This window comes from Myotis daubentonii, chromosome 6, assembly GCF_963259705.1.
Source record: "Myotis daubentonii chromosome 6, mMyoDau2.1, whole genome shotgun sequence".
NCBI lineage: Eukaryota > Metazoa > Chordata > Mammalia > Chiroptera > Vespertilionidae > Myotis > Myotis daubentonii.
Window position 1 is genome coordinate 91764514 of NC_081845.1, and position 13295 is coordinate 91777808.

At 43.9% G+C, this 13295-nt stretch overlaps 1 protein-coding gene across 1 annotated transcript; it reads left to right on the top strand.

Moving 5' to 3' along the window:
• The first annotated feature begins 1832 nt into the window (after positions 1 to 1832).
• On the top strand, positions 1833 to 11408 carry LOC132236625 (uncharacterized protein C2orf78-like). The gene is made up of 3 exons (XM_059699720.1): positions 1833 to 1839; positions 8004 to 8741; positions 9541 to 11408. The coding sequence occupies exons 1-3, from the start codon at positions 1833 to 1835 to the stop codon at positions 11406 to 11408; spliced, it is 2613 nt and encodes an 870-aa protein (XP_059555703.1).
• The last annotated feature ends 1887 nt before the right edge of the window (positions 11409 to 13295 follow it).

Sequence of the window (13295 nt, forward strand, 5' to 3'; positions counted from 1 at the left end):
GTGGTGTGATGAACTGGGGAACTTGTATGCATGTATGCATAGCCCATGGACACAGAAAATGGAGCGGTGAAGGTAGAAGGCGGGTGGGCAGGGGTGGGGTGGGTGGAGGGGTTCAATGGAGGGAAAGACAAAATAGAAAATAAAGGGGACATCTCTAATACAACAATAAAGATGAATAAATAAATAAAAAGTACGACTGGGAAAAAACAAATGAACAAAACCAGAGCATTGACACACAGCATACCGACAATCTCTGTTCTGCAAACACACCAATGATTTATATAACTGAGCTAATATGACATAAAAGAAAATGAAAATATATTGAAGATTATAATTGTAGTGAGCAAAATTCCTTGCATTTGTTGCACTAGATAAGTTGTGTGCACATGTAAATTGTCTGTTCTCTTAATACAAAACGAGACCAAAATGTGTAAACATATTATTCACAGAACCTAAAACATCCACATGAATCTCTTTTGTCCTGTACAATTTCACTGTGCCTGTCCCCGAGTCTCCAAGAATGTCCTCGTCTTTCTCTAACTAGTCTCCTCGTCACTTTATCCAGGATTTGCACCCAAGCATGGCAGACAGAGAATCCTGGAGGCCCAAAGTTCTACAGCGGCTGTTTGCAAAGGGGGAGGAGACTGCAGTAACTGCCACACCGGATCCACTTTATGAGAGAAGGAGAAGGGAAAACATGGTGAAGGCCTCTCCCATATAATACAGCAGGATGGCAGGAAGCCGACATGGCCCAAGGAACCAGAGGGAGCAAATTACGGGCAGAAGAAGTGCAACCAAAGGCTGGAAGAGGAAATGATGGCAGTCAGCTGACTCCTAGCTCTGTGGTCGTTGCTTGTAATGGACAGAGTCCATTGGGGGAGGCATCAGACACTACAAAGAAGACCCTGCTGCTGGAAGTGGACAGGGAGTAACATCCAGGAGCGTCAGAATGCAAGATCAAAGCTTGTCCACCTACAAACAGTGCCTACGATGAAGAAGGAGAAACAATGAGAGTGGTAGGAGATGCAAGTCCACCTGGGCTGGCCCTGCCCAACCCAGGGAAGGTAGGATTCAAGGAGAAGAAACTACAAGAGAAGAGCCTTGGACCACAGCATTCTGCACAAAATACACTCAAGAAACTTCATTTAACTGCTCAACCAACGGACACAAAGAGCTCCTTAATCCCTTCCTTTTCTCCTCAAAAGCCACAGTAAATTCACTTATGAGATGGACTGGTATGATTTCAGAACAACTGTAAGTGTGCAACCTAGATGTCCCTTTCCATTCTCTCTAAGATAGTAGCAATATATAAAATGATAAACATGTTATACAGTATAATATGGAGAATATAAGCAACTAGTAGTTAATCATATTCATGAATGTGTGCAACAAACATTGACATCATTTCCCTAACATAAGAGCCTGGGGAAAGTGAGACTATCACAGCTGTATGGTCATCTAGCCCATGTGTCCTGAGAGCTCAGCCATTTAGGTGTTGGTTTAGCTCCCCTACAGCTCCCGCTATCCAATCCTGTCTTCTTGGGAACCTGACCTCCCGATTGGCTCTCTCATCCCTTTAAACTGCCTGCTTTGTGACATCATTCTCCCACCAAACCTACCACCACCTGGTAGAATCTTGGGGTGCCCATGGAGTTGTCTGTAAATAAATTTGGATCATCGCAACGGACCAGTGACCAGTAACTGGTGACCAGTGACCAGTGGCCAGTATGATCAGTGACCTTCGTACTGGACACATGTGCTCTTTGGCTTCAGCCACTAAGATATCTTCATTCCTTGCATCTACAGTTGATATTTGCTCCTCTTCTCTGACCATGTCAGGTAAGGAAAGAACCTTTTTGAAGTTTTTCATTGGATTGTTATTTGTACCTAAATTTACCAATAGTGTCAAAAAAGCATAGAGTCATTTGGGGAAATATGATATAGAAGTCTGCAGACCTAATTTCAGTTTAGATTTTGACATCTACAAGCAATGTGACTTTGGACAAGTCATTGAATCTCTCACAAAAAATGATTTTTCCTCATCTGCCACATTCGGATGTTAAATTGGTTGTGGACTCTAATCCCTTCCTTTTCTAATATGGAGATTTAGAGAACACTCCTGTTGACAATGAAATCAAGACTTCTTGACAGTGTTTCAACAGCAATAGAAAGAAAACCTAAGTCATGTAGAAAACTAGCAAAATATATATAGTCTCATGTGTAAAGATCTCCAACCACCAAGGTTTCAACTTTAGTATTTTAAATTGAGTGCTGTTCCAAAAGTAATATTCATGTGGTTTTGGAATTTTCTATCTAAAAGAGGATAACAGAGGAAATAGGGAGAGAGGATGGAGAGAACTGGGCTATAGGAAGGCAAGTATTTCAATGTAAAAAAATTAGAACTGGTTTCGTCAGCACAGGCCAACGGGAACCAAGAGGGAGGGAAATACACAAGCAGGAAGGAGGGGGCAGTATAACAATGAACAAGGAGAACATGAAAGAGCTCATGAGAACAAAAAGAGTAGTTTGGAATGGAATATGGGAGGGAACCAACGATTTTAAATGAAAGCAGAAAGAGCATAGGGTGAAATCAGCTCGGACGAGGGCAAAGTAATGCGGGTCTCAGCAAATGCTTACATTGATAGAATAGGAAGGAAAGTAAGACTGGGGTAGGGTACCACTAGCCAAAGCAGTGTAGCAAAACAATCCTATTTAGTTGCCTGTTTTCTTATTGCCTCTCTGAACGCAGATGGCATGTGACAGTTTGCAATATAAACATTTAAAAATGTATTTCCGAAATGATGTTTCTTATAGACAAGAAACTAAGAAAGGCGATTATCTAGGGCCATGGTCGGCAAACTGCGGCTCGCGAGCCACATGCGGCTCTTTGGCCCCTTGAGTGTGGCTCTTCCTAAGCCTTAGGAGTTCCCTAATTAAGTTAATAACAATGTACCTACCTATATAGTTTAAGTTTAAAATATTTGTCACTCAAAAGAAATTTCAATCGTGGTACTGTACATATTTGGATCTGTTGACTAATGAGTTTGCCGACCACTGATTTAGGGCATTGGAAATAACAGAATTTTCAGTGTTTCAATTCATTCTGATTTTTAAACTATGACAATGTTTGGTCTAGTAAACAAAATAATTTAAGACCTAAAAGAAAGATATGTCCTAAATAGAAACAGAAAGAACACATCCTTTGTGTGATTAGTATGTTCGAAGTCAAAGATGCTCTTCATCTTCAAAGTTATTTTCTTCCTAACGCAGAGAGCACACTGATACACAGCCATTGCCTCATTTCAGGTCAGAGCTGCTTACGGAAAACAAGAGAGCATCAAGCCTCGCTTCGCTAATTTCATATTTCTCACAAAACAATTGTTTAGATTCTCTTCGGGATTCCTATATTTTTTTAAATATTTTTTTATTGATTTTTTGTTTTTGTTTTTGGTTTTTATTGCTTAAAGTATTACAAAGAGTATTACATATGTCTCTTTTTTTCCTCCGCCCTTGACAATCCCCTGTCCTCCCCTACCCCCCAGTGTCTTATGTCCATTGGTTATGCTTATATGCATGCATACAAGTCCTTTGGTTGATCGGGGATTCCTATATTAATGTGTGTTTTTTGAATTGAAATCTATTGATGATGGTTTTAAGACTTTGGGTACAACATCCTTTCCTGGATTGAAGATGATGACAATCTAGGTTTTAAGATAAATATAAAAACTTTCATGATACATTTCAACTGTTCTCTTCTCTTTGTTATAAGGTTACTTTAATTGAAATACAAATATCTAATATACTAAGTATTTCTTATTCACTGGGGTATAGTCAGAGAAACACAAATGATTACAATAATGCAATTCCTTTACATTTACTTTGCTCTGTGCTTTAAACTAGTTTTTACTGAACTATTGGTCTGCATTTATAGGAGGCACATATACATCAACAGTGATTGCAGTGTGCTGCTTGTTATGCATTTTCTACTGATATATCTCCTCTGTCCACATGTACTGGCTAAGAACTTGCACAAAATCACCTCTTGTGGGTTGTTTCTGGTTAACAGTATTCACTAAAATAGAATAGGCAATATTTACTTTTATGATACTGATGTATGAAACAGAACTTCATTCTGTAGTAAATTTATTAGGCTTTGACGTTTGCCACGTGCCTCACTTCTTGAGAAACTCACCGTCAGATAGCCATTTTGAGGTAGGATCAGAAATCAGGCATAAAGACAGTAAGAAAGACCCTTCAAGTTTACCAACTGCACTGAGCTTCTATGAGAATTATAGGAAGAGCATGTGAAGGGCACAGGCAAAATGAGACGCTGAAGATTATTATGACAATTGATGTGCTGTCTTCCCATGGACAAACAAACATTTGCAACAGTTCTATTGCTCTTACATGGTGGCAGTGTAATGCGCAGAGCTCTGGCAAGCAAGTGGGGATGTTTAGGTTATGGAAGCAGGTACTAATACTAACGTAGGGAGAGAACCGAACCGTAGTTTCCTCACTCGTGAAATGAGAATGCTAGAACAGGAACATAGATGCCAAAATCCTCAACAAAATCTTAGCAAATCGGATCCAGCAGTACATCAGAAAGATCATACACCATGACCAAGTAGGATTTATCCCAGGGATGCAAGGATGGTACAATATCCGCAAATCAATAAACGTGATACATCACATAAACAAATTGAAAGAAAAAAACCACATGGTCATATCAATTGATGCAGAAAAAGCATTTGACAAAATTCAACACCCATTTTTGATAAAAACTCTCAGCAAGGTGGGAGTAGAAGGATCATACCTCAACATAATAAAAGCCATATATGACAGGCCCACAGCCAACATCATACTCAACGGACAAAAACTAACACCATTTCCCCTAAGAACAGGAACAAGACAGGGATGCCCCCTCTCACCACTCCTGTTCAACATAGTACTGGAAGTGTTAGCCACTGCAATTCGGCAAGAAGAAGAAATAAAAGGCATCCAAATTGGAAAAGAGGAAGTAAAACTGTCCTTATTTGCAGACGACATGATATTATACATACAAAACCCTAGAGATTCCATCAAAAAGCTACTAGACTTAATACATGAATTTGGCAATGTAGCAGGATACAAAATTAACCCCAAGAAATCTGAGGCATTTCTATACACCAATAGTGAACTTTCAGAAAGAGAGATTATAAAAACAATCCCGTTTACCATTGCACCGAAAAAACTAAGCTTCCTAGGAATAAACTTAACTAAAGAGGTAAAAGACCTCTACTCAGAAAACTACAAGACGTTGAAAAAAGACATAGAGGAAGACATAAACAGATGGAAGAACATACCGTGTTCATGGATTGGTAGAATCAACATCATTAAAATGTCCATACTACCCAAAGCAATCTATAAATTCAACGCACTTCCCATTAAAGTACCAACAGCATACTTCAGAGATCTAGAACGAACTTTCCAAAAATTCATCTGGAATAAAAAAAGACCCCGAATAGCTGCAGCAATCCTGAAAAAGAACAAAGTAGGTGGGATCTCAATACCAGATATCAAGTTGTATTACAAAGCCACTGTTCTCAAAACTGCCTGGTACTGGCACAAGAATAGGCATATAGATCAATGGAATAGAATAGAGAGCCCAGAAATCGGCCCGAACCAATATGCTCAATTAATATTTGACAAAGGAGGCAAGAACATACAATGGAGCCAAGATAGTCTCTTCAATAAATGGTGTTGGGAAAATTGGACAGATATATGCAAGAAAATGAAACTAGACCACCAACTTACACCATACACAAAAATAAACTCAAAATGGATAAAGGACTTAAATGTACGACAGGATACCATAAAAATTCTAGAAGAATCCAAAGGCAACAAAATCTCAGACATATGCCGAAGCAATTTCTTCACTGATACAGCTCCTAGGGCACTTGAAACTAAAGAAAAAATGAACAAATGGGACTACATCAAAATAAAAAGCTTCTGCACAACAAAAGAAACCATCAACAAAACAACGAGAAAACCCACTGTGTGGGAAAACATATTTGCCAATGTCATATCTGATAAGGACCTAATCTCCAAAATTTATAGGGAACTCATACAACTTAACAAAAGGAAGATAAACAATCCAATCAAAAAATGGGCAAAGGACCTAAATAGACACCTTTCAAAAGAGGACATCCAGAAAGCCAAGAGACATATGAAAACATGCTCAAAGTCACTAATCATCCGAGAGATGCAAATCAAAACAACAATGAGGTACCATCTCACACCTGTCAGACTGGCTATCATCAACAAATCAACAAACGACAAGTGCTGGAGAGGATGTGGAGAAAAAGGAACACTTGTGCACTGCTGGTGGGAATGCAGACTGGTGCAGCCACTATGGAAGACAGTATGGAGTTTCCTTAAAAAACTGAAAATGGAACTCCCATTTGACCCTGTGATCCCACTTCTAGGAATATATCCCAAGAAACCAGAAACACCAATCAGAAAGGATATATGCACCCCTATGTTCATAGCAGCACAATTCACCATAGCTAAGATCTGGAAACAGCCTAAGTGCCCATCAGTAGATGAATGGATTAGAAAACTGTGGTACATCTACACGATGGAATACTATGCTGCTGTAAAAAGGAAGGAACTCTTACCATTTGCAACGTCATGGATGGAACTGGAGAGCATTATGCTAAGTGAAATAAGCCAGTCAATAAAGGAAAAATACCACATGATCTCACTCATTCATGGACAATAGAGACCATTATAAACTTTTGAACAATAATAGATACAGAGGCAGAGCTGCCTCAAACAGATTGTCAAACTGCAGCGGGAAGGCCGGGGAGGGTTGGGGGGCAGGAGGTAGGGGGGTAAGAGATCAACTAAAGGACTTGTATGCATGCATATAAGCATAACCAATGGACATAAGACACTGGGTGATAGGGGAGGCTAGGGGACTGTCTAGGGCGGGGGGATAAAATGGATACATATGTAATACCCTTTGTAATACTTTAAGCAATAAAAAAAAAAGAAAAAAGAAAATAAAAGAAAACTAGATTAAAAAAAAAAAAAAAAAAGAGAATGCTAGAACAGGGATTCTCCAAGGACTTCTGGTTCTAAAACGCTTTAATTCTAGGACAGAGCATACAAATCAATACTACTGTAGGTTCAAGAGCGAGATAGGTCAGGGAGTGGTTGTTTCTAGCCTAGAGAACAATGTATGAACCACACCACTCGGGTCTTGTGTACATTTTTGCTCAAGTTTTTATATTATATATAAACGCCTAAGCGACTGAATGATCAAAAAAGTGAATGACGAGTTGACTGGCTGCTATGACACGCACTGACCATCAGGGGCAAACGCTCAACGCAGGAGCTGCCCCCTGGTGGTCAGTGTGCTCCCACAGTGGGAGCAACGCTCAGCTGGCTGATGGGAAAAAGACACCTGGGCTCAGGGCTGGAGCAGCTGCAGTGGAAGGAGCCTCTCCCACCTCTGCGGCAGTGCTGCCACTACCACGCTGGAGCTGCTCAGCGCCTGGCCCTGGCTCGGGCTCCTTCCCGGTCCACCTGCTGCTTCGTGCACTACAACATCCCTCAGGCCAAAACCAGCAGTCCAACATCCCCCCAGGGGCCCCGGATTGTGAGAGGGCACAGGCAGGCTGAGGGACCCCACCAGTACATGATATCTCTATTTTATTGACTTCAGAGAGGAAGGGGGAGGGAGAGAGAGAGAGAGAGGGACACAGAGAGAGAGAGAAACATCAATGATGAGAGAGAATCATTGATTGGCTGCCTTCTGCAGGCCCCTTACTGGGGAATTGAGCCCGCAACCTGGGCTTGTGCTCTTGACTGCAATTGAACCTGGACTCGCAGGCCAATGCTCTACCCAACTGAAGCAAAAGAGCTAGGGCTGAAAGCAAGAATCTTAAAATAATGCTGTTTTTCACACATATTGTTTATCAATCTCTTTCATTTTGTCATCACCCTCTTGTTCCCTACAGAGAATTGCAAAAATCCACCTTTCCTTGGAATTTCAACCCCTCTGCAACGCTCTCTTCCTGTGGAGAGCAATGCAGGAAGTGTCTGTAATTTCTACAGCTTCTCTGCTCCAGCCAACAGTTCACCATGGCTCCTGCCATCAGCCTCTGGCACCTCTTTCCAACCTCTCATGGGTGGTGCCCACTTTTACCAACATTCTTGCACAACCATGTTGTCTGGAATTCCTGGCCAGAGCCCTATCTCCATTCCAGCTGCTTCCAATCCGAAAGTTTTTGAGTGGGCTCTTACAGGAGACACTGAAAAGAAGTCATCATCACTCAGAAACTTCACTGTGACTGTCACTGACCAGGACACAACTGTCTCCTCTATGTCTCGGGCGTCCCAGTGTGATAAACCCTCAGATGCCTATAATATGGCTCCTCAGTATCCATCACTTTCTGTCAACCTTGTTCAGGGGGCACCCATTCAGGGACAGAGCCTGTCACATCCCTACCAGGTGGGAAATCATGTGTGTTACTACAATCAAGGCACAATGGACCCTCTGCTCTCTGAAGAGGGTGGTCCCTACCTGCCGCCCTATGGCTCTGTGTCTTACACAGAGAGCAGGGCCTCTGTCCCTGACCCAGGGATGGTCATGGTGCTAAAGGAGGCTCAGTCCACAAGTATGATACCACCAGCCTCCACCTGTGGAATCTGCTACTCTGTGCCTCCTCAACCCATCACAAAGACAGGTTTTCAAGGTGAGTACAAACAGCAACATGGAAGAGCAATAAGGTCAGCATTCAAAGCTAGGGTCACTCTGCGGCTGGGAAGCGGTGGGTCCTCAGACAGCTAGAATGTAAGTCCTGTGACTGTAACCACTACCACCCTCAGTCAATGCCCCCCATTGTCAGACTCCTTATGAGGACACCTGACAGAGGTGGGAAGGTGGGAAACTACAGCCATGGATGCTCCATGTAGGAGAACTCCAAGAGCATACCAAGGGACACCACACTGTCCACTGCCCTGCCTGATGAGTCCTCCTGAACTACAATGCCGCAATAAACTCCCTTGATTTATTGTTTGTCTCTTTCTAAGGCCTTTCAGTACATTATTGTGATAGTGCCCATTTAACGTTCCATCCCTTCCTGAGTCGACACCTGGATTTAGGGTCATGTGTTCCAACATCTTGTCCAAAGCAAACAGGCCATTATCTCCCCTGGCTTATAGACTTAGTCAGGAAGAGTTCCTTTCCCTGTCTTAGTCCTTGGTGTGAAGTGTTTTCATTCACTCAGGAAAGTAGAGAATTAGAAGGGTTCCATATGAGAATGAGAAACATTTCTTAAAAATGACTGTAATTTTTTATGTGACTTATAACAACCCTGTGAAATGCAAAGAAAATCCTTTATCTCCGAGCACACGGTGCTGTTCATGACCCTGCAAAAGAGCTCGTAGGGATGCCTTTCCCACTGTTGGAGGACACATGACTGCTGCAATGGTGGTGCTGAGGGAGCATCTTATTGCCAGGGACTGACCGACTTCCCCTTGATTCCATTGTAGTGATGGAGACTTCCCTGGCATTGCCACTTCCAGGCCAACTATTTTATTTACCACCTACTCAAGAATTCCTCAAGTCCGGCAGTAACAGACATATCCAGGTACCTGAGAGTTATCCACCACCTCAGAGTGGGGACATGTCAATGGCACCCCTCGTCCAGGGTCCTAGGAATCTCCTGGCACTGCCTCCAGCTCCAAGCCAGGAACAGAAAGAGAATAAGAATGTGGAGAATATTAAAACCAAGCTTTCCAAACACGGGAATGGGTACCAGATCCCAACAGAAAACGAAGCTGCTCCACTGCTCCCTTTAGAAGTCCCTGACAGTCCACAGGTGCTGGCCTGCACTGATCCCCTTGGCCAAGAGGAGCAGCCTGGTTGTGACAACTCTGGTTGGGCAAAGAATAGCCTGAGTCTTAAGGACCAAGGGACACTTGAAAATGGGACTGAATCTAATGACAGTTTTGCAGACATCGACACCCTGGTGGAGGGTATTCACCTTCCACAGGTCTTCACTTCCTTGGATGACCTTGATCAGCCCCAAGGACCCAAGGTGATCAAAACCAAAGACACCAGGGGCCTCAAGTTGCACGAAGTGCAGAAAAAGTCAAGTGTCAGAAAGACTCGCTCTGATCAAGGCAGGAAGATCAAACACAAAGCCTCTGAGTCTATCAGTGATGCTCCCAAGGCCAAGATCAAGCCCGACAGCCCAGATTGTGTGTTTGTGGGAAAACTGGTTCCTGGCAATGCTGCAGCTGGTGGCAGGGCTCCTTCGAACATGGCCAAGCATTCTAACAGCAAACCTCAGGAAGCTGCAGCCAGCAGGACCAGCAATACTAAGAGCCATGGGCAGGAAAACACCAAAAGAAACAAGGAAAACTACTCCCAGAGAGCTGAGGAGAGGAAGCAGTCAGGGAACAAAGTCAAGGCAGAGGAGAAGCCAGCCATTCCCAAGATGAAGAGGAAGAAAAGTCACCCTGAGCTGCCACAAGAGGCCGTCAAAAAGCCTCGCAGCGGCCTCGGTATGCACATGCTGGAGTCTGTGCAGGTTTTCCATGCACTGGGCAAGAAGAGGGATGAGAAAGCTGACCTGTCTTCCTCGCGGGGCCTGGGAAACTCCAGCAACCCCAAAGGCCCCCAGCCACGCCCAGCTACCAAACCATGGCTGGTTTCTCCCCGCGAGGGCAAAGGTCCTGGGAAAACTCAAGTCAATCCCCAAAAACCAGATGCAAGTGCTGACAAAGGGCCTCCACCTCCATCCCAGGACAAGCTGCCTTCTCCCGGGAAGGTCAAGCTGGTGCCATTGGTTTTCCCAACCATGGACAAGCCTCAAGTTCGACCTGTTCCTCGCAGGCCACAGTCTCTGGCATCACGTCGGCCTGCTGTGACCAACAAAGCCAAGCCTGCTGCAGTCAATGCATCCCTGCCAACTCCTGCATCTCTGATAGGCCCTGCCAAATCAGCTCAGCCAGTATCAGCCAACTCAGCTGGACCAGGTCTGAACAACCGCGACGGCCCTAGTGCCCCTCAGCCTCCTGCTTCTAGGCCAGGGCCCTACAAAACCTCATCTTGTGCTTCTTTCCAGCGGGAGCCTGTTCACTCCGCTGTGAGCCAGCCCCGGACTCCGCTCAAGCCTCACAACCACGATCTACTCCAGGATTTCGCCCTCCAACCAATTCCATGGAGGAAATCTGAGGTTCTGGGGCAAGCCATGTCAACACCCATCACAAATGAGCAGAGGGCAGATCGAGAGGCCATGAAGAGGAAGGCGCAACTAGAGCGTGAGAATGCTGCCAAATTGGGGGGAATGCAGCAACTCATTGAGAGGGAAAAAGAAATGGACATTTCTCTGTACTATGGCTATGTGATGTAGGAGATGCTGGGAGTACTGGTGCATTTGGGTACCTGCTGTTTTTCCATAGATAGATAGATAGATAGATAGATAGATAGATAGATAGATAGACCGACCATAGAGAGATAGATAGATCATAGATAGATAGATAGATAGATAGAAATTTCTCAATCTTGGTATATTTTATAACTTAATAAAATTGAGTATTATACATTAGCATTTAGTAATAAAGAAGTATTTTGTGTTTTGAGATGGTGTTAAGTGTGCTTTTTCTTTGGTGGGTATGAGGATCAAAGGCTGCATGATAAGGAAAGAATTGGAAGTTGGATTGGCGAATGAGGGACAAGCGGTAAGCACTGTGGGAAGAAAGGACCTTGGGCCATGGCCACAAAGGCCAAAAGCGGGGAGAGGTTATGGATTTATCAAGAGAAGCAGGAGGTGGGTATACGGCAGAAGTGAGAAGCAGGATCTGAGATTAGTGTTAAAAGAGGAAAATTTGAATAGAGTTGAGAGGGCAGAAGCTGAGTCTAGGTTGAGCAGGAGAAATGTAAAAAGTCTCTTGGGAAGTTGGCCTTATGTCTCATGACCACTAGATAAGTATTTCAGAAAACAGATTCAGGACACATTTCCTATGGTATGGGTTGCCTCATACATATATGATTGTAGTTGGAGAAAGTGAGAACAAATTAGGGGACTCTACCAGATGAGTGGCACGGGCTTAGAGTTCTCCTGGGGCAGCTGATAACAGGGGCCTACAGAAGTGAACGTCTGCAGTAGGAGGCCCACCCAGGACAGGACGTGGGAAATATATTATCACTGACTCCACACCTAGGCCCAGGCCCATGACTACACCACTTCAGGTAACCTTCACAACATGCAAGGCCAGTATCCCTGTGTCACTTTACCTGAGAGGTTCAGCAAGGGGCTGAGGTCACACTGCATGCAGTAGAGTGAAGCCTCCATTGGAGGCCTGTCTCCGAAGGCTTCAGTATTTGTAAGTGGCCATCGGTCGCCCACCTGGGTTTCAGAACACAGCATCCAGAGTTTACTGGTGCATGAGATCAAACATCAGATGAAGCCTAAACATTAACTTGAAGGGCAAGCTAGGGCCTCCTGCATGATCCCAGGCTGCATATGCCGCCTTGTCTAAACACCACCATCAACTGAGCGGAGCCCAAGAGAGAAATCCTGGGAAGCATCCATGTCCACTGGCAAGAGCAATAGGCACACTGGGTCGCAGGTGATGAGCCCCCTAACTGCAGTAGCTGGGGATTCCCATGATTACCACGGGAATACGGAAAAGGAGAGACTGGTTTGGATGGCAGATATTTAGCTCGTAGTGTTAGTCTCATGTTACATATTAGTACCAGGAATTTAGCAATGTAATGCAGGATTCCAAGAGGGAAAGCCTTGAAAAAGTTTATAATTTTAAGCCATATCTCTACACTGCAACACTTCCCACAATTCCTTCTCAGGTAAGAATGCACCATCTTTGCAAAAACTCTTCTTATCTAATAATAGACAAACATGGTAATTAACCATACCTCTGCTTTGCTTCCCATTGGCTAATTAGGGCGATATGCAAATTATCTGCCAGCAAAGATAGCGGCTGGAAGCCAGGCAGCTGAAGGGAACATGAGGCTTGCTTGCTCCAGTGATGGAGCTACCCAAGGTTCCCAGCCTGCCGCAGCCGGGCTCTGAGCTCCAGTCTAGGCAACAATGTTGCACTTATAGAAGCTAAACAAATGCCAGGTACCTGTTTTCAGCCAGCCGGCCTAGGAGCTGGAGCCACAACAAAGTTTCCATTCCAGAAGGTAAATAAATCCCAGAATAAACAGAAAAAATGAAAAATAGGAGTGACTGGGAGCTTCAGTTGCAGGCTCGCCCGGCCTGAAATCAGCCCTCAGC

Bases quoted from the DNA above. Each gene is read 5' to 3' on its own strand.
- LOC132236625 (XM_059699720.1), top strand. The intron at 8,742-9,540 runs GTGAGTACAAAC...ATTCCATTGTAG, and splicing joins CACAAAGACAGGTTTTCAAG to TGATGGAGACTTCCCTGGCA.